The sequence below is a fragment of the Falco peregrinus genome, chromosome 7, assembly GCF_023634155.1.
Source record: "Falco peregrinus isolate bFalPer1 chromosome 7, bFalPer1.pri, whole genome shotgun sequence".
In the NCBI taxonomy this organism is placed as follows: Eukaryota; Metazoa; Chordata; class Aves; order Falconiformes; family Falconidae; genus Falco; species Falco peregrinus.
The window spans coordinates 86,130,142-86,152,278 of NC_073727.1; the positions used below are offsets into that span (position 1 = coordinate 86,130,142).

Below are 22,137 nucleotides of genomic sequence, written 5' to 3' on the forward strand. Positions count from 1 at the left end.
GGTGGTGATGTGCCTAATTCTGAACCTGTAATCTCACTACGAAGTCAGTAAAAATTCACCCAGAGCTACAGCTGATCAGCATGGCTTCTCTGGTATCGTAAGCATCAGCCTGAGCCAGTTAATGCATCTATCTACCAACTGAAGTTTCGGTTGCGTTTCAACTGAAACTCTTCCATTAATCTGACATGGTACAAAGATCTAATACACAACAGACTTCCACTTAACCAGAAGCTGACAGTAAGTTAGAGAAGACAACAGTTTATAATCAAAGAATTACTTTGGAACTGCTTTGAAGTCCCCAAAGCAGGCGGCCCAGGTCATTTGGTCAGCAACACTTCTACCCCACAGCGCACAGATCTCACTTGCCACGTAACCCACAGCAAGCCTCAGGATGGCCCAGGCGGCGGCAGCCAGCACCGATACAGCAGTCGGGAACAGCTGAATGCATCACCCAACAAACTCCTAACCCTGAACACACCTTTAGCTCTTCCAACACCCATCTAGTTCCAGCCTGTGGTGCAAGCGCCTGCTCTATCTTACGAGCAGATTTCCTTTGATGTGTCATTTAAATCTGAAGCAAGACAAGTGCAGCTGTTGAGTCACCTGTGGCAAGTTAAATCAACTGTTTCTTGTCAGTTCAGTACCGAACGTGCTTCCACAACAGGAAGCAATACAGCCAGTCTAAGGAAGATTTCTTTGCCTCTGAAGAATTACATGAGGTTTTCATCCAGCCTCTTCTCCTGATCTAAAATTCTGATCCACCCACTACTGCTAGTAAATGAAGTTTTCATTTAAACACTCAGATTTAAGTTTATTCATACACAGCAAAAGTTCCACCTGCATATTAAAAACAAACAGATTAGAAGTAAATGTTTTATTCTTCCAACTAAATTCCAGTACTACAAGGGCAGTAAAACAATGATACACTGAAAAATTGCAGCAATAAACATTTGTTAAAGACTGATAGAATAAATAAAAACTACAAAAATGAGAAATCATATAAACCCATTCTTAACCCCCAAAAAAGTCATGGAATACAGAAATGCCCTCCTTCACTATTTCACAGGCAGTACTGTGGGCTATTTGCTTAAAATTGTCCTGGGATTACATTCTAACTTAACTGTGATTACAGTTTTGTTGTAGTGCACAGTTATGAAAACCACACTAACTTCAGTCAGAAGTGTCATTCTACATTTTTATTTACACAACCAGTGAAGGGCAACTTCTAGAACACCAGCTTTAATCCTTAAACTTTTTCAAACTTATTAACATAAGAAGCCAAATTGTAATGATACAGCAAATGAGGCCACTGGTATTATTACAGGTAGCAAAGGTCCACATCCAGGTGGTACTGACATCAGGGAGCACTCCAAAACCAGTTGCTGCATTAAGAGTGGTTGCCACTGACAAAAGCTTGAAATAACCTGTGTTCACAGGGGGAAAAAAATATGGCATTGCTGCAAGTCTTTACTGGGACAGCTTGCAACAATAGAACAGGGTGTATAGGGCAGCCCACATATGCAGAAAGTGTGATTCATGAAACATCTGGAAAGAGAAGAAAAAACCAAGAGTTAATAGCTCTATCACAAACCTGCTTCAAAAATAAAAAATACCACATTATGGGAGACAGTTCTAAATGTTTTAAAACAAAAACTGCATTTTATCGGCCATCTTCCTTTCAACCTCAAGTCTTCCATATTACCAATTTTAAGTATTTTAACTTGGGGCCTCACTGAAGCTTAACAACAAACAATGGCCGTTTAAATTATTAAACATTCAGTAATTTAATGCTGCTACAGGAACCAGAAGAAATAGATACTCACAACTGGCAGGCTGTTCTCCATATCGTCGCATGATCTGATCATGCGTGAACTTCACAAATGCATCATATTGTTCTGCAAGCATGAAGCATTAGAAGTGTGAGTATACTGAATTTAGCTTAAGCTGAAAAATATTCAAGGCTACTTTTTTATACATACAAATCATGTAAGTTTATCACGCATCCACTAGCAGCAGTTTTACACAGCTCATAGCTGCCATTTCCTTTTCACCCTCAAGAACAACAATGCAGCACATGTCCTTAATTAAAAGACTTTCCTTTACAAACTTCTGTAACAGGAAAGAAAGTAATATGCACCAAGAGAATTATGCTGCACATACACCAAGAGCTCAATATACCCAACACCTGCTAAGTGCCACGGCACTGTGAAGGAATCAAGCGTGCCCATTTCACAGACCTGTAATGGGGGCACAGTAGTTAAGCAAACATGGCAATAAAGTCAGTGCTAGGGTTGGAAATGTAACTTCTCTCTGCTGCTATCACGACCAGATGTAAGAAAATGGATTTAATGAAATGGGAACACGGAAGGACAGGAAAGGGACTTGCTGTGGAATTAGAAATTCTTTTCAGTGACCACCAGAAAAATCAAAAGCAAACAACAAACTAAAAGGATGAAATGCTAAGGGACTTAATACCCGACTATTAATTCCAGTGACAAAAAGCAGCAACAATAGGAGACAAATAGTTGACTGTGATTTCATGAAAACGGCTACTATGTAATCTGAAATGAAATTCAGGTATCAAACGTAGTGACTTGGCTTTGAACTAAGCATTATTTCCCAGAAAGATTATTCTTTCTATACACACATACATACAAATACATTCGCAGTATTTTGTTCAGTTTTAATATTGCACTCATCAGCAGGATATCACCTTTCAGAATTAGCAAATTGAACAAGGAGAGTAATATCTACCAGATGCCGCTCCTCTCCATTCCCCTTCCTCCCTTGTGGAAAAATACATGTGCAGCAATGTGGGGTGTTCTGAGAAAAGGGCAAGGTCAAAGAAGGCAATCTTCAACCAAAAATGCAGTTACATTTGTAGTGGTTCCTAGTCCCACAGGTTTGCCCCATTAAAGTCCCCATCCTCTTGCAGGGATGAGCTTCACCTTCGAAGTAAACAGGGTATCAGTAATCAGCAAGCAGTGCAGCACCAGCCCAACGTACGGACCTGACCCAAAGATCTACGGACATTCACCCCCGACTGACGGGGCCCAGGCTCATGGCAGGTTCCCCTCTGCCCACAGGCAGGACCACCGTTTCACTGCAGTTCTGACTGATGGCGTTTCAGCAGCCATCTGAGGATCTTAGCCAAACAACAAAATAACACGAAGAGCAGACTGAAGGATCTGTTGCCCAGAAACCATTTCCAAAAATAACAGCAGCTAGAACTTTTCCTAAAAGTATGTATTAAAGGCCAGAAACCAACTTGCAAGCTTTCTTCTTTAAAAGTTTAAGTCAACATAACACAGTTGCTTTACAACATCGTCTTTGTTAAAACTACGGTTTTCGAAATTTAAAGAATCCACCGTTTCTAAAAGTCCCATCTTGTGGCATTCACATTCAGAAAGCTAACCTATCCAAAGTAAGGGCAACCTACAATGAACTATTTGAAAATCTAAGTGAATGCTTGTAAAGATACTTACATCACTAACATCCCGTATGTTTTTTAAGTCAAATCTATGTTAAGTCAAAAGGTGGCTAAATCACATGAATACAAATATGATTACGACTTGACCTTTCGTGTAGAAAAGCTGTTTTTCACAAACAGATTCTAGAAAACCTTTCAAGCCGAAGTTTCACTTAGCCCCTATACTCCTCCTCTGCTTTTAAAATCTGCAAAGGATCTTGCAAACCCAAGTTTATGCTAACACAGCAGTTTCAGGTAACAGAGGTAAGAGGAGAAATCAGGGCATTACAGTAATCTGAGTTTTCCATTTATCAAACACTCACTCTGCATGAAAGGCAATTCTGCTCACAAAGAATACAGAGGAAGGAAAGAAAAAGGCAGTATTTGGCTAACTACCTACAAGAGAACAGTGATTCAGAAAGGAACGAGGAAAATATCTGAGGTCCAAACATTCAGCTAAGTCACTTGAAAGAAGCTATTCAATTGAAATTTATTACAGAATTTCCAGTTACATTTCCACTGACTTCACTAGTTTGTAAGAAAGAGCATCACCTTACTGTACAGTTTAGAAAAGAACATAATCACTCTGTCAGCAGAAAACATAACTGGCCTTCTATGTAAGGGATCTCTTAATTCTCTCTTTCTGAATTCCCATATAATGCTGAAAATGTATTCCTGTCTTGATATAGGGGATGCAGTAACTATATTTCTTTTGGTGACCACCATCATAAGAACAAGCAAGTCTAACTCACCTCACTGTAAACCACAACCACACAAACAGAAACCATCCCCTGCCCTTCCCAAAAACAAGAAAGAAAATGTTCCTTTTGGGACTGACAGATGGAGCACATGTAAGGAACTTGCTAGAGGGGTTCCTGCTTGTGAAGAAATACAAGTTTGTACTCATCAAGTGTATGGAACAAATGTAAATACATCTGGTCTTCAAATGGTTATTAAGATCACCGCTAACTGAAATGCATTTAAGAGAACACAAGAAATGACCCAATTCCTAACATACATAAAAAATGAGAAGAAAAGAGCTCTACAGAGTCCTAATTCATCAGTCTGAAGCAAGTTAAAAAGAAAAACACAGAAATGGAACATCAGGCCCAAAGCAACAGAAGTATTTAGGGCTCTAGTTATAGTTGTAAACAGGCACAGGTTGAAGAGGGACTTACAACCACAGCAGTTTCTTACATAGCAATGGCAGAGGAGCAAGCACAAAACATGAACAGGTACGGGGACAATACTGTTACAGGCAACCCGCGAGCCTGACACACGTCTGGTGACTTTCTGCATGGGCCTGCCTGTAAAGTTTTATTCCCGCACCTGAAGAGATCTGCAAACTTTAATTCTGATGTCTTTTCAGATGGGAAGCACAGCAGCCACGGCCATTCAAAAGCAGGCTTGCTGCCGAAAGTGCACTCAGATGTTCACTATCATCTCACTAAATACCGAATTAGACACAGAATCGTATGTGAAGGCACCTACCTCTAATGCACCAGAATACAGGTGCTCAAATGCTAGCAAGATGCTTATAAGTAGAGGACTCCAACAACTAAAGAAAGGTCACGTTTACAATGCTGACATTAACGTGATCCTTAAAGAAAGGTATGTTGGCATCAGGTCCAAAACTATCAGCTGAATGGTGTGAAATACAACAGTTCAACACAGAGCAAAAATGCAGCTGAACTACTGATGCTTACGCAGATACCAAACACCACTGGCAGCAGTGTAATGGTAAATACTGGGAAGAAAAAGGGAAATTTTAGGTACTGCCATCTTGCCAAATTCCAGAAAAAGGAACTCAGTTCCCAAGCAGGGGAAAAAAGTCTTTCACAAAGAGCTCTTAAGCCAGTAGAATAGAAAGTCTTTCTGGCTAAAAACAAAATAAGGAGGAAAGGATCAATTCAGACATAGCAAGAGAAAGTTCTATCTGAAATAAAACCACTGTTTCCACTGATTAGCAATACCCAGGAGTCACAGTTTCTATCCAGGGCAGCACAGAAGAAAAAAAACCATCAAAGAGACTACACGTAATTTTTTCTGTCCTGTATGCAATCTCATTCCTTAATCAGATTAGGTCAGGGGAAAAAACCACAGCGTAACACAAAAATGAGAAAAAGTTTTAAGCTTTCAAACTCATCCTAACACATTACTATGTACTATAGTATACCTGCAAGTTTTGTGGTCAAAATTTCTTCATACTCTTCACGGATTTTCTCTTCACGTTCTTTCAGCAAACGTTCACAGATCATTCCAACTTGTCTGAGAGTAAACAGAGGCTGTTCTTTTTTCAATGGTGATGATGCTGCAGATGAAGTACCTAAGATTAAATATTTGGGCATACCAATTTACACTTCCAAGTCGTTTAGAACCATTTTTAAGTCAGTTTTCTTCACATCTTTTACATTAAAGGGACTTTACAGAAGATTTGGGGAAGTCTTTCTCTGCCATTTGAATACTTTAATTAAAGTAAAATTAGATACTCAAAAGGAAGACAACGGACAACATGCACAGGTATCAAAACACCAACAGTGTCACACAAACACTGTGAAAGCCACTTACACGGCAGCTGCTATTTACAAATTTAAGCTTCTATTTTATGTAAAGATTACAGTACAGTATATTTGTGCAAAGACAGCTGCTTTTCAAAAGCCTATTACTATATTAGTGGCAGGGTATGCAGGATGGTCTCTTGAAAACAGTGCAAGCTTTGTGTCCTACTGATCCTTAAAATGAGAGGCTACGATCTTCCAGATCAATGCTAGTATTGCCAAAAAAAGCAACAGTAACTGGTGAGAACATGCCATAAACCACCAGATAACTGGGAAAAATCACTTATGCAACTGGAGTCTAAAAACATGTAGCAGAATTACACAGAATTTTCTATATACCTGGCAAAGCTGGTCCAGTAAGGAGAAATGCATGTTGCTGTGCATCAGTAGAACAACAAGGATCTGTCTGCTGGAAGCTATTTTCTAAGTGTCTCCTCTTCTGCATGCGTTTGTACTCCTGTTTTATGTTGTACAGAATTTGTTCTAAAAGAAAAACAATAAAAAATTAAGCCTAAAGTAATTAAATTTCAGCATTTCACCTAACTTTATTGCCAAACAGCAAAATTAACAGATGATGAAAGCTTAGCCTCTTAAAACATGGCCTGCAAAAACCACTGTGTTTTACCTAAGACACAAACAATTTAACTAACTAAAAGAAAGGTAACTCCAGACTGTTTTCACCAGGACAACAATAGCAAAATAAGGTCAGGTATTGGTGCCAGGGTGCTGCTAACAAAAATAAACAGCGTAAGGTTATAATTTTGGAACTATAACTAGACAACACACATGGATAAAAACTAGGCTATTGAACTTCTACCAGTATTCATCAAAATCCCTTCGTAATTTGCAATCACCTTTCTCCCGCAGACAGCGTTTACCATTCATACAGTTAAGGGTAACAAAAGACTCCAGAATAAAACACATACATGAAATACCATTCCTCTCTGTAGTGTTACTGGCATGTAGGCAGCAAAGTGGAGAGGAAAACACAACTTAAGAGTATGCATAATGCAACTACTGCTTAAAATCTCAAAGAGTTGGAAATGAACAGGCAAAATACAACAGCCTTACACATCTTTGACAGCCTCAGATCTATCAAAAAAAAATGCAATGGAGGGATCAATAGTCTCTTTTAAAGGAGTATAGCAATATGTAGTTCAGCATTTGATTGCACTGAATAAAATACACAGCAGCTGCTTTTAATAATCTCATCGCCATTGTAGAATAACAAGGGGAAAAGTAATCCTTGCAATAAAACTATCAATCCTGTGTGCCTTCTCTGAAATTCCACATACCAAAAGGCTCTCGGGTACATCAGTGCCCTAACTACATATCCTCTAGCAATGTAAAGTATTTTAAAAAAAAAAACCAAAACATTTTCTAGTTTTTACAGGAGACCTTCACAGACAGAGACTTCTGAAGACACTCTCTTTGGAAGAATTCTTACTTTCAAATATTCAAATGCATTTAAAAGTACTTCCCTACAGGATCAGCTTCACTGAGACTTCCAGACTTCTGGCAAAGACTGCTTTCCAAAACTCAAAACACATACAAATCCATGTGATCATGCCAGAGCTGCAAAGGATCTCCACTCAGTACCTTCCTACTTCTGTTCAGCATTTTGCCAATACAATACTCTAAGAACTCAACTAATTTTCAGGCTTGTAAACAGTATGCTATTCAGCACTCATACTTGAACATTTTTCTATTAAGCAACCATGTGAAGCAAGTAATCTGAGCTAGCAGCTTACTCAGTCAGTGGCTGAAGGCTATGCTAGACCAAGCAAACATTTGGCAATTCATAGTTCAGAGGTTTAACTACTGTCGTAGTTCTTCCAATTTCCTAAGTCAGTCTGGGGGCTTCCAATTTATAAAAAGACAGCACACTTGTTTCCAGTCAACAGGAATACCAACATTTTCAGCAAAGGAGCTTCTTGTTTGGATTCTGTCCATTGATTGAGGCCTTGTAGTTTATACCTTTTCAGTACCATGCCTACAGTGCTTGTACAATTTTCAACTCTGTGAAGAAGCAGCAAATGCAGAAGACATAATAAACACACACAGTAGGGAAATGAGAGAAGGAAACTACGAGAAAGTGGGGAAAAAAGTGCTCAAGGGTGGCTGGAGGATTCATGCTTTTTGTAGGACAAGGTACATACTATATTCCAGCATGGTACGGAAACACCCAAAATCAGGTTAAACCAAGATGCAGTCAGGCTTCCAAAATTAAATAGAATCCCATGTGGAATTTGTCATTTGCACACACAGTGAATCAGTTGGAGAATGGCCCTGCATTTTACTCAACAGCATTACGGTGGTAAAATAATACTTTTCCTCAGACTCGAGTGCTGTTCTAGCTAAAGCAATACTGCATAATTTTGAATGGTAACCAAATTAGCTCGTAAGATAACATCTGTCCTAAGGCATGTCTACACTATGAGAAATGTGACTGTAAACATTCACACTGTATTTACATTAACTGAAGAATGTAACAGACCATGCACATGGTCCTGGGCATACTTTCCAAAATCTGTACCACCTGCAAAAACATCAGCCAAATTTCAGGTATAACAACTTTGATAAAAATTGTCTCTGCAGCTCTCCATTATCTTTCTGCAGAAATGTTCTCATCATTAAGAAAAAAAAAACAAAACTAACTAGATTCTGGTCAACGGATAAACCCGCAAGAGTTAAAACCACCAATCATCATCCAGGTTACCTCCAGCCCTAAAACCCCCTGCAAATTAAACAGGGAATAATTCAGTGAAAATGTTAAAATACCAGCCAGAACAGATGGAGCAAAAGCAACACGAGGACAGGGAGAGACATGGAGGGGAAGCAGAGAAATCACGTACTGACTTTGGGGAAACAGTAACAACACGAACAGAAAATTAAGATGTACGCACCAAGGACAGATGATTCTATTCCAAATTATATTAAATTGTGGACACAGAAGTATGAGTGATATTACAGTAACTTAATCTACTTCTGATCTGGCAACACTTTAACTGGCCATCTTCAAATCCTGCTCTGAAAAGCAAAAAATCTCAAGAAATGCCACTGACAGATACATTGGGAGATCCACTTATGGTAAAGGTAAAAAACCAGCGAAGTAGGATGGAGGAGGGGGCTATTTCAACATGACAGTACACTCTACATTGCTAACAGGCACCAGGAGAAAATGCCTGAAATCTGTAGCCCTGACTGACTCATTAAGCATGTGCATAACCTGGTTTGGTAAATGCTATCCCTCTATTGAGTCTAACTTAGAAGATTTAAGGCACTATTACTCAGCACAGAGAACTGGACTACAAGCTCTACTCAGTACCATGCCGCCAGCAGGCAAGAAGATGACTCTGAAAGCGACTCATCTTATTCCTCCTGATTTCCACCATTTCTAAAATGGAGATTAACAGTCAAGAAACGCAAGTTTAACACTGCACCAAACTGTTCAATGACTTCTCATATGAATGATCAGACTGGTAATGCTTCAAATCAAGCAGGCATTTTTGCAGCAGCGAAGACCAAGTTGACATTTTTATTAACCTGCAGTGGCATGAAATCTTTGACTTTAAACAAAGCTATTTCACTGTGAAGTGAAATGTAAGCTTGCAAATATTTATGACTGATTTAAAATGAAAATCTGAATGCCAAATGGATTTAGTTTTGGGGGGTTTTTTAACAGTTTGGAGAGTAAGAATTGATTAAATGCACCAAGTTACTTCTGGCATTTACAGTTTTGCTTAGTAACTCCACGGAAATATGTTTGATGAACAAACAGATTCTATTCTTTTTTACAGGATCTCAGCACTTGAAAGACCCCATGCAATATTAGGGCAGTGCAAACCAGACAACTTTGGAACAACACCTACATGGCAGACATCTAACTGTAAAGCTCTTTAAAATTCTGGCCCAGTTAAACAAAGCTTAGTTAGAGGATCTCATTCTCCAACCTAGTTTTGCTTCCAGAAAGCCTTCCTCCCTTTTCAAGTTCATTTTCTTAACCTCTCTTACTTCCAATTAGCTCTGTTTTCTCTACAGTTGACTGGCGTTGAACGCAGGACAGGTTTTCCTTTTTTAATGTGTTCCTCAATGTGGAAGGCCAAACTGTCTTATTCCACAATTACACACATTTTAATTAACAGTTATTTTATACATACAGATCTAGAATCTGAAAAGTACATTCATTAAAGAAAATCTAAGCTAAGTGAGCTTCTCTAAAACTATAGAACTGAAGTGAGAACTTGAAACATATATTAGAACCCATTAGATATTTTAAATAAAGACTGGCATCCATCCTATAGGTACTTAAGTTCAAATCAGACATCGTACATCAAGCAACAATTTAATTTACGAGATGACAAAAGGAATGTATTTAGTAAGATCAAACATACATCACTGTGGCCTACCCTCAGTTTCTTTTTTGTTTCACTTTCTCCTCTGCACTCAAGTGTTCCCTGCTGGTTAGCGGTACCTCTGAAGGCACACAGCTAGCTAACAGGAAGCACCAGGCAGAGCTACTGTAAGAGAAAACCAGACTTGCTGAATCTAGGGTAGTAGCAAGAAAAAGCCACACTGCCAACATGCTGAAATGAGTTAGTACTTCATAAATGACATTTCAAATTGAAGATGACTACAAATCCTAGCCTGTTACACAAGACTGTATTATGCCCAAATGAAGAAAGCTACTGTCTCACCATGACCACTAAAGGCATAGGGGATTCAGTCAAATACACCCGAATGTAATGAAATGCATAGATACTCTTTTTTTTTTTTTTTTTTTTTAATCTCGAGCTCTGTGTACAAAGAGCATAAAGTTGAGTACATAGATTCATTAAATACTGCATTAAGATAAAGGACAGCATTCACACCAGTGTTCTTTCAGGATCTGAGATGTGATGCAGGGAATCAAGACTTCACATTTCAGCTGCTTTGAAGAGAGGATGAAATGTGAAGGGGCAAATCAGAATTCAAGTTTGACATCTGAAATATGATCTGTCACATTAATGGATTACAAAGTCAAGTACTCATTTCCAAGGAGTGATGTCTTCTTACTTCCTTTAATTCATGATAAAAAGGCAAGTTATTCTTTTTCAAAGTTCTGTCATCTAATTACTTCATCCTGACCTGTAATTACCTAGAAATTATGTACAAGGGAAACAGCAGTTCAACTTGAAAAGGTAACAAGGCAAACAATTATTTTCTCCATTTTAATAACCGCTTATCAACTATGAAGGTGCTTATGAAGGTGCTGATTGTTTCCCCTGCAGGATTTTTTTCTTTTGTTTCATTTTTAAACTAGCAATCTCTCATCTCAGTTCCTTGCTTCTCTCATTTAGCTGAAGGAAACTTTGGCAAAACACATAGGAAGGTGACTCAATAGGCTGAAATCAGAGTAGCAGTTTTCCTGACCTGAAATGGAACCTGAAGCTCAAGTTTCAGTTTGCAGTGTCACCATTCAACATATGCATTCAAACCTGAACCATGCCTGAGATTTCTTCTAAGTGAATCAATCAAATGCTATCCTGATGTTAACTATATATGTCTTCAGGGATTTCAGCTCCTGTTAAGGCAAAACTGCTTCACTGTCCTAGTTTGGATTTATAACATTTCCACCAGGCCGTCACCCTGATTCAACATCCAGTCGATGCTACCACATTCCTAGCTTTGCTCTCCCCACCAGACTACTGACATACAATGTTAATTTTAAGAAGCTAGCTACCCCCAAGGGTAGCACTGCAGAAGAGCAATGGGTAACTATTCTTCACCTTTTCTATCTACTTAACCAGGGAATCCACAGGTAGAGACAAAATTAAAATAATCCAGATATTCCTCTCACTCTCTTGCTTTGGTCACAGACATCACTCCCTTCAATTACGTTTCTTTATTAGTCATGGTCTGTAAGATTTCAGTAATAGGATGTATACTTTTGGAAATCATGCTCACCTCAGAGGAGCATACTCTAAGCCAGAGAGAACACTGATAACGGGGTACATGCTGACACTTCACAGCCAGAGCCTATAGCTACAAAACGGACAGAAGCAGCTCATAATGGACTCTGTAGCACAGAGCTGGCCACCTCACGAGATCCACGTACTCAAGGTCTCAGGCTGACAAAGGTTCTGGATCTCCCACAAAAAGCCCGACGCTCACATATGTATTAGCCCATTCTGCAAATGTATTATTTCAGGAAATCCCAGTTCTCCTGATCAAGGGGTTAAGGAATGAAAAATAAATCAAGCAATGCAAAATGTATTAGGCATAGCAATTAGATCTTTCTCTTCACATAAAAAAACGTCACATTGCATTTATCAGACTTCCCACTGAAACAAAAAATTGCTTCAACATTTATGACATCTACAACCAAGGACATTTAACATTTACAGTCACCACAGGCATCTACATAGAAATTTCTCATATAAATTAAATTATCAAGTCCAGATGCAGCCATTACATGCTTTTTCTTTCTCCGCCCCCCCCCCCCCCCCCTTTTTCTTTTCCTGAGGGGTGGGAATGTTTTGGTTTTTAAAATCCTAATGATTTCTGCAGTACTGGAGCACAATGAGAGATCTGGCATCATGCCAAGATAATTTAGCAATAAATACACATGCAGATAAATGTTAACAAAACAGAAATGAAGCTGAAGGAGATGCAGCACTACCAATACATCACATTCCGAAGCCACTAGATGTGTTCATTTAAAAGCCAAACCTGTGCTTGGCCCCTGTCTGACCAAGTTTCAGACAGAAGTAGTTCAGTTTGCTCAAGAGGGCAAATGAAAGGTCACAGGAGGACAAGCCTACAGAGAAGACTTAACAGTTCTTCCTAATCAAAAAGGTCAAAGTCATTTTCCTGCACTCTTTGAAAATTTGTGTTTATTAGATCAATTTTTTTCCAGATTATTCTGTAAAAGAAAAAGGTATACACTAAAGACAAATTCAACTACCTTCTGCTTGTAAAGACTCCCTCATGAAAGAGGCACTCTTAAACCAACTCCATTTGCCATACAACTGCCATTAGAACAGCAAATACAAATTATGCATACTCATTACTAAATACTGCACAAATTCAATACTTTCCATATTCTGTCAAGCATTTGACATTCTCTCTGCTTGGATTTCAACCAGTGACCCGAGTTGAAGGACTGCTCTCAGTAACTCCACCCACTACAATTTTTGGTTTGCAACATTAGTTGCTGGGAAGTGCTGAGGAAGATCAGTGTTTCAGATGGAGGAAAAAATTGCATGTGCAGATGTAAGTCTGCAGATTTTAAAGTGATTTCACAAACTCTTTTTAAAAACAACATTCTTTTCAATTTTACAAAGTTCTAGCTGCAAGTTAACCTGATTTTGGATGAGGAGTTTGGAAGAAAGCTACTGATCCCAGTTTGTCTTAGTTACCACTTACCATGAATTAGGGGATTTAAATTCTTAAAGTCAACATTCTCTTTCCCTTCTCCCCCGCCTCTGTTTCTTTGGACTTGTTTCTCATACAGCTTGTCTCAGAAATATCCAGGCATGCAGGCTAATACTGTCCTCCTACCTTTGAATTTAAAAAACAACTTAAGTGTAGTTTGATTCCCCTGCACCCTGAACATGATCTTTCAGCAGGGTAAAGCTGCAAATAATGGTTCTAAAACATTCAGCAAAGAGAAAAATAACACTGCCACTGCTTCCTCCTTTCACCCTCTAGAATTCATTAAAGAGCTTCAAAACAGGACAGCACCCTCAGGACTTCAGAGGAAACCGAACATGTACAATGCATTACGCACAGGCATCCAGACCCAAGCACAGTTATTCTGATCATACAGAACAGCCTCATTTATAGCTAGAACTTAGATGAAAAACTCCTTAGAGGAGCCACTCTGTCAAAATTCAACGAAGTCTTATTGCCAGGCAGATACATTTTGCACCACTTACCATGAACACCATTTTAAAAGCTTACTTCTAGATGCAAACAATGGTACCCAAAAATAGGCAAATATACTCAAGAGCACGCTCAAGCCAGTAAGCACAGTTCTGCAGAAAGTATAGACAGTAAAAGCCACAAGTACAGTTTGGCTGCCAAATTCATTGAGAAACTGGAAGTGACCTAACAGCTGTTCAAATAACCACAAAATATCAGAACACTCTTGCGAGAGATAAATTTCATCTTGAATAAGACTACCCCTTCTCAAACAGACATATCGTTTATTTGTCTATGATCACTCTATAAAGACAGCTGTTTTCTCATCCGACTACCACAATGTATTCTTATTTCAAAGCACTCCCCTCAATCAATCCATATTCTGCTTCCAGATTAATTCATTTTTTACATTATTAACCATGTGGTAAGAAGTTCTGGTGCTGATATAGTCTCCATTTGGTGAAGTTAAACACCAGGACAAAGTATCAGGTGGAAGAAAAACGCTTAAGTATGAACTTAAAATGAAGTATCAGCATCAGGTTTTATATCCAGAGCTCTAATTTCATATGAACATTGATCTTCATTAAACAAAATTCAGACAGACACTTTTTACATGCTGGAAACCTAAGCATTACAGTAACATGCTGAGAAAACCTTAAGTGAAGTCAACTGAATTCTGGCTATTGTTACTAAACATTTTTTAAATCCAAATGGAATTCTTTTCACACAGAGAGCAAGATTTATCTGACCCAAATGTAGACATCAGAAATGGTCATGCAAATTCATTGTACAGTCAATGCAAAGCAATACACATTTCTACAGCTCACTTTGCCCCATCCTAAGTCAGAGCTCTAGAACGTACCATCTGTTTCTTCCAACTGACTATCATGAAAACCACAAATTATCAGGTCAGATGTACATTTATAAAATTAGAGATGAATCTCACGCCATCTTTCAAGTTGCCCCTTTAAAATGATAAGCTCTAATTTGTTCGCTGATGGTTGAAAAATATACACAATGTCGTAATACCCCTAAATTCAATTGAAATTAAAAACTAAGGAAGCTGCTTAACAGTCGCAGTTGCACTAGCACTGTATAAAGGGTTTTTTTCTTTTAACAGAAACCATAGAGGGAGCTTTTAAGCAAAACCCATGTAAAACTGAACAATTTATAAATGCTCCAAGTTTTCTCAGGAGCATTCAAATGCTGTACAAGACATTCCGATTTACTGTCCTTCACTTTTCATTATACTATAGAAATGGCTTACATAAATACACCCTTGTCATCAGTACAGAACCACCTTTTGACGCGGATTACCACCTGCACCTCTGGTTTTCTCAAAAGAAGATGAGAACTGTATGTGACCAGTTTCAGTAACATTTTATTTAAGACCTTCCAAATCATTAAGATAAGAGTTCAGGTACTATCTCAAATACTGGTGTAGGTTATCTCTGCTGAAAACTTTATTGATTTGTCTCCTTTCAGCAACACACATTTACTGGCCAGACAATATCTGTATTAAATATTCTTTAATCAAATCCCAAAGAAGCAACCCAAAAGAAATCCTTGCAATGAAGCAACACTTAACCTCTACAAAGAATCAAATTAATTCTGATTTTAAACATCTGTCTAAGTATACGTAATGCCTCAGCCTCACTGTACCAGGGAGTGCCATCCATCACAACTCCCATCCCAGACCGCTGACTCATTCAAGATCTTTTCCTAGAGGTTCAAAAAAATATCAGGTACTCTGTATGCCCTCTATATATTTCCACCACAGCATTTTTTTATTAGTCGATTAAAATCAGTACAAAATTTATTCTACTGTACAGTCTTCAGAACTAAGAATATCGAAACGCAGCACTGTCCTACACGAAGGAGATGGGAATCTGAAAACACATGCAAACTTACTGCTTGGCAATACTAGCAGTAATCCGGGGGCAACTTTCATACAAAAGGGAGTACGGAACGCAACAGCAGAAGGAATTCAGCTGCAACAACTGCAGAGGGCTTTTTTCCTGCACACAAAGGACACACATCCATACCTCTGCGCTACAGCCACTCATGGCTGCGAGCTTAACCGTTCTTAAGTGCATTACTGGAAGCTACCCACTAGACTAACCGCAGCAAGGGCCAATCAATCCTACGTGCCCTGCCAAGATTCATTCCTTTCTTCTCTCCCTACTCGCCGGTAAAACGAACTCTGTTTATTTTTACTTGACAACTACACAAGCAGACCTGAAGCTTTTAGGGCCACCGGTTGACTCATCTCTCACACGTTAAGAATGGAAAGGGGGGTTCGTTCTCGCCCAGTGTTTCCGAGACGAGGAAAGTGCCCGATTCCATTTTATCTGCCCTAAAGGCAACTCTCACCCTTGCACACAATCGCTTTCATCGCTCGGTTTTCCTGCGAAACTTTAAGGATGCCAAGAATGGGTCATCCGGGACGGTGGCCCGCATTAAGCGACTGGAAGCGGAATTACCCCTTTGTTTTATCTGCTTTTGCCTTTTCCCACTGGCGTTTTGCCGGTGATTGATGACAGGCCGCGCTCCCCGCCCTCCCTCCCACCCGCCCCCCCGGTGTCTGAGCAACGGGAGGAGGTGCCGCCGCCTCGGCTCGGGCAACGCTCGACCCACCGATCATGGCTGCGAGGGATCGATGGGGGCCCCGCCGAGAGGGGCTGCGGGCGCAGGCTGGGAGGCAGCCCCGGCCCCGGCCCCAGCCCCATCCCCGCCCCCGGAGACACCACGGCCGCCACCCCCACCCCCCCGCCGCCGCCCCCGGCGTTTCCGCAGCTTGACTCGCCCCTGCGGCTCTCCTTGCCATAGCCAGGCACCCGTGGAAGAAGGGGGAAAAAACCCTCCGTGCCCGGCCCCGACTCGAGGAAAGCCGGCCTCCCCCTTCCCTCGCTACCGGATCAAGCCTCCCCCACCAACAGCCCCCCTTCCTCCGCTCTGGTCCCTTTCTCCGTTCCTCCCCCACCCCCCCCGACCCCTTTCCTATGGCCACCCGCCCGCATCAGCTCAACCCGCCCCCCCCCTTCCTCCTCGTCCCTCCTCCCCCTCTCCTGCTGCAAACGGCCATTTCTATTGTGTCTCCGCCGCGGCGGTGCCAAGCCGAGCAGGGATCGCCCCGGCCCCCGCCGCTGCCTGCCACACAGCCCAACAGAAAATGGCTGGAGGGGAACGCGAGACCCACCCAACCCTCCCCTCTTCTTCCTCCCCTCCCGGTCGCCTCCCCGGCCCCTGCCCCGCGCACCCCGCCGCCCCTCTCCCCGCCGAGGTCCCCCCGCCGCCGCCCCGCAGCCCCACACCCACCACCACCCCCCTACCCGGCACAGCCGCCGTCCCGGGGGGCTGCCGGGCACGGCGAGGCCGCCTCCCTCACCTGTGGTGAGCCGGGACGAAACCTCTCCGAAGGGCGAGGGCTCCATGCGCAGGTATTTCTGCGGGGAGGCGGCGGCGAAGGAGGACGAGGCGGCGGCGGCTGAGGCCGGGGCTGACAATGGCGCACATCGCCTCCGCTTCGGGGACGCCGGGCTCAGCAGCGGGTCGAAATCCAGAGTCCTTTTCAAAGTGGCGCCGCAAGCCATGGCGCGGGGCGGCGGCGGGACGGAGGAAGGGGGCTCAGAGCGAGGGGCAGGGGAAACGACGGCGGCGGCGGCAGCCGGCCCAGCCCAGAGGCGCTTTCCCCGCTGTCTGGGGCGGGCTGGAGGGGAGGGAAGGGAGGGCGGCAGGGAAAGGAGGGGGCAGCTGCGTCAGGGCCTCCGCCGCCTCCCTGTCGGCCGCTCTCAGGGGAGCGGCCCCGGCCCCGCCAGCGGCTCCGGCTCGGCCGGCTAGATCCCTGCTCTCGCCGCCCGCCCTGCCCTGCCCGGGCCAATTCCGCCCGCGTCCGGTGGCCGGGCGTGAGCTGGGTCGAGGAGCGCGGGGCCGGGCCCGGCTACCCAGGCCGCGGCGACCGATGACGAGCGATGGCGGTAGGGCCCGGGCGGCGGCGGCGGCGGCAGCTCTCCCCTTCGACTCCCAAACCAACAATATGGCGTCAATAACAACGCCGCGGATTCAAAAACCAACCCCCCGCACTGCGCCTGCGCCCCGGGGCGGTGGTGGCCGCGGAGTCTCATGGGACTCGTGGTTTTCCCGCCCCGGCCTCGCGGCTCAACGGCAGGTCGCGCTCTGGGGCGGCGGGACTCCAAATCCCGTCGCGCACCGCGCCGGCGGCCCCGGCTTCCGTGTTCTGGTTTAAATCCCCCCTCAGAGGCGGTGGTGCGGGTGCGGGTTAAGGGACGGGGTTGTGGCGCTCGGGGCGGCGGCGGGCTCGGAGCTCAGCTCCGGAGTTGGCTGCCAGGCGCCCTCGGCGCAGCGGGGGAAGACAGCGTGGCCCTGCGGAAAGGAGGGGTAGGGGGGCTCCCCTCAGGTGCCGGAGACACAAAGGGGGCAAGAGCCCCGCTGCCTGCGCTAGGCCCTGCGGCCTGGCCGGCTGCGGCTGGGGGCTTCCTGTTCCCGCAGGTGCTGAGCGGGCCCGACAGCGGCCGTATCTCTGCAGGGCGTTTGTCTGTACGTCAGATAAGGGCAAAGTGCGTGCAGTGGCCTCCATGATGAGGGCTGAGCAGGGAGCGTGCAGGAGGCAGGCACGAAGCAGGTGGGGGTGACTGCTAAGGGCATGCTAGTAAGGGCCTGATGGTGTCGGGAGTTGTGTCTTTGTGTAACTGACTGGTTTCCTTGCAGCTGTGTAAAGGGCTTTCTTGCTTAAGGAGGACTGTGAGGGAAGAGGTTCAAAGAACTATAGCTGCTTGTGGGAAGAGCGAAGCTCTTTCCTGCTCAGCTTCCTAATGAAAATAAACTGTTGCAGTTCACCCCAGTAGAAAAGCTAACAGAGGTTGTTAGGACCCAAAATATATGTAATCTTCAGATTTTCTGTATGTAATCCTGTTAATTTAATGATTAACATAAAGGCAGATTGTCTTTGGAAGACAAAATGAGGATGTGCCCTCATAAAGTTTTAACATTTTGGTGGGGTTTGATTATCTTGTGAAATATAAACTAGCTTTTCGTGTGTGACATTATTAAAAAAAAATCAAACAAACCTTGCTATCGTTTGGAAGCCAGTTTTTGCTTTACATGTTTGATGTGTGGCATATATTGTTAATTATGCCATAACAGTACCCAGTCAGTCTAAACACAAACCTGATGTCTCTGCCAGCAATATGGTTTTGCAGATCTTGGTGTAACTGAGGATTCAGGTGGTGGGGTGACCTGGCAGAGCCTTTCTGCCCAGCAAAAATGGAAATCGTGATTTGCTTTCTGTGACAGGTTGTGACAATGTTGGAACAATTATGTGAAATTCACCCTAGGTTTGCCTTGGCCAAATATTAATTACAGAAAATATCAAAATGATTCCTCTGCTGTTACCTCTTCCTCTGTAGAGGAAGTACTTAAGAGTATTTCCTTGGTAAGGAGGTTGTTGACAAGCCTTTCTAGAACTAACGTAAGTTCTGGTTCTCCATAACAAGGCTCAGGAAATGTACTGATGTTATTACAGTGTTATAATTGCCCTACTGTTACTATACTGGTATAACTCCTTCTGTGGACACTCTTCTTTATGGCTGGAATAATGATGGCTGATTTTCCATTCAGTTAATTCCTCATTTCCTTAAGTAGATAAGTTTCCCTGTGTTCGTGAACAGTCTTAAGTATTCTTACCAAGACTTCACCCAGGAAGATGGAAATCGTTCTTGCAGGCTCTGAATTAAGGAAACCCTGAGTGTCTCTCAGTATGTGTATGATTCACTTGCTTAGTTTGGAATGCCCTGTACGCACACAGGACCAAGACAGCCACTTCTGCCTTCATCTGTATGCTGAGAAGTGCCTGTGTTTGGGTGCGCTATTGAAAAAAAAGTATTTCTAGAATAACCAGCGGTTTCCCCCTGAATTTAGTATTTGTCCCACTGAACTTAATATTTTGTATATAGATATATATTCTGCATTCAGCAGCAGAAAAGATCTGGTTATATTAACTCGAGTGACACCAGATCCTAAAGACCATTCAGTCAATTAAAACAGTCTGAGGAATCAGGCAAAACTTCATCAAGATAAGCTACTAGAAAGCAAGCTTTTGCCAACGCAGGGAGCGCTATAATTTTAAGCAATTGATTAGAACCATGATTGTTCTAATCAACAGTTACTCAGGCTTTATCTGGCCTTTAATTTGTTGAGCTAAACTGAAGTAAGTCTGATTTAAGTCAAAATAAGAATTCACAGAGCCCTTTGCAGCAAATTAAACCCAGCTAAACCGATGTAGCTTCGCATGTAGATGAGCCCTAAGGCAGCAAAATGTCCAACAGCAGTGACAAAGTGCTCGATGGTTGTCAGGGAACATGTGTTTTTACTTTCATTGTGGCAGGAAACACCATAGGGTCAAGGCTGCAAACCACTGTTTATATTGTTCGTTCTTCTGCTTACTTATTATATAACCGATTTGCAGTGTCCCATTATGTGCTACGTGGTGTGCCTTTAAAATTATAATAAGCATATTTTTAAAATAAATAGTACCCACACATTTTATTAATACTGGGAATGGGGGAGCTTGTTTATAACTGCTGTTGTACTGGTTTTATTGGATCTGCACTTCAAGCATGACACCTGTTAAAAGGATGGGTCCAGATGCAGGGCAACATTTTGACCTTTGTACAGCTCTGAATGGGGTGGGAAGGTAACCCTTTCAATATATTGCTTTGGGACGCAGCTGGAAATGTCATAGTTGACCAGTGTTAGCCTTTATGCAGTCGTCTTTTCCCTTCTGCCATTTCTCCATTCCCCCATTGTTTTTTGTTTGGTGGTTGTTTTTTTTTCCCCTCGTTTTCCTTTCATTCTCTTTATATACCATCTTAACTCTGCTTCCTCTTCCTTTTCCTTGAGTCATCCTATTCATTTCATGCAGGGTCCATATCACAATCCTCGCCTTTCCTTTCATGCTGTCTAACCATCATATTCCTCCCACTTCACACAGTAGCTCATTTCTCATTAGCTGGTTGTGCTTGCTGATGTGGGACCACCAGTTAGCTGAGCTGTTTTCTAGGGCTTCTTTCATCTCATGCTGAGTGAGCAAAAGTCACTTTAAACAGTGTCATTCCACTTGAATTTGGCCATGCATACTGAAGATTTCTTACCGATGTATCAGGTACACGCTGTGGTTGCAGATTTTGAGGACAAAATGCAGTGGAGGTTATTTGTCAGGACTTTGGTGAAGTGTTTGTGTGGTGCTGAGTGAAAAAGCATTGGTTAAGTTGAAAAAATGGGTATTAGTGTAGGAATTGTAAGGTGAGAAAAACATCCAAAAGAAAAATAGAATTAATTTCTCCATATGCTTTGCTGTACAGTGGCACAGCGCTGGCAAAGGGAAAGGATAGACAGGACCATGAATGAAAGCCAGAGGTCAGTGAAGGTCAGCTCTGCTTCTTTAGGTGCTGTCTTGCACTGGTAAACTGTACCAGAAATTATGATCTGAACCTGCAATGTGCAGTGACCTTCAACAGGACAAATACGTTTCTTAGGCCTAAGGTACTAAGGTATTTCCAGCAGAAGTACGGAAGTATATTTGCTGATAAAAGACATTCAAACCATCTATTTCCTCTAAAATCCTGCATATACTCCACTCATACGTATGCAGGGAAGATTAACTAAAACCAGAACTTGTCCAGAAAAAGGTGACTGAGCTGATTAGGAAAACAGAAATAGAAAACTTACTTATAGCAAGAAATAAAAGGATTGTTAGTTAAAGGTTATCGGCCCAACCAAGTAACTGTTGAAGTCAATGATTCTTCTCTAAAAGTGCAAGGAGGTGAATTCAGGAGATCTTTTAAGATCTATTTTAGTGATGCGGAGTCGATACAGGAACTGCCAGTTATCTCACCCAAACTGGAAATAAGAGGAAGATTTGTAACTGCCAGAGGAATGAGTTTCCAAGCACTCTGTCAGTAGCAGGGGTGAAAATAAACAAAATCAACCTCAAATCTTTAGATGAAGCTTAGGTGGTCTTTAGATAAGGCTTAATATTTTAAGAAAAGGGATTGTATGGTATGATTGCTCTCAGTGGCATGAGACCATCGTGAATGACCCAGGAAGTCCTTGCAGTTGTTTTGTAATACAAGGGGGTGACAACAAAGTCACAGTGGACCTAAACTTTTTACTTGTGTGCTGGTTTTG

General features: G+C 42.4%; 2 protein-coding genes across 7 annotated transcripts in view; one reads left to right on the forward strand and one right to left on the reverse strand.

Moving 5' to 3' along the window:
- ORC3 (origin recognition complex subunit 3) overlaps positions 1 to 9,682 on the forward strand; it is a 52,259-nt gene extending 42,577 nt beyond the window's left edge. The window contains exon 19 of one of the 2 annotated variants that reach the window (XM_055810328.1): positions 7,515 to 9,682. In XM_055810328.1, coding sequence (XP_055666303.1) covers positions 7,515 to 7,529 — 15 coding nt within the window. In that variant the 3' untranslated portion in view covers positions 7,530 to 9,682. Of the gene's footprint in view, positions 1 to 7,420; positions 7,463 to 7,514 lie in introns of those variants that run through there. The other variant, XM_055810327.1, reaches the window with a different exon arrangement.
- AKIRIN2 (akirin 2) lies at positions 860 to 17,996 on the reverse strand. Of its 5 annotated transcripts, none has more exons than XR_008748072.1 (5): positions 17,321 to 17,996; positions 6,367 to 6,510; positions 5,646 to 5,780; positions 1,824 to 2,948; positions 860 to 1,545 (listed from the first exon to the last, which is right to left on the reverse strand). XR_008748072.1 is itself a non-coding variant. In XM_055810335.1 (5 exons), exons 1-5 carry the CDS (start codon positions 17,523 to 17,525, stop codon positions 1,535 to 1,537), a joined length of 567 nt encoding a protein of 188 aa, XP_055666310.1. In that variant the 5' UTR covers positions 17,526 to 17,990; the 3' UTR covers positions 860 to 1,534. The 5 variants fall into 5 exon arrangements, 3 of the variants coding, with proteins under 3 accessions (XP_055666310.1, XP_055666309.1, XP_055666308.1); XR_008748071.1 differs by having other exon boundaries at positions 5,646 to 5,795; positions 17,321 to 17,990; XM_055810335.1 differs by having other exon boundaries at positions 1,824 to 1,895; positions 17,321 to 17,990.
- Between the last annotated feature and the right edge of the window lie 4,141 nt (positions 17,997 to 22,137).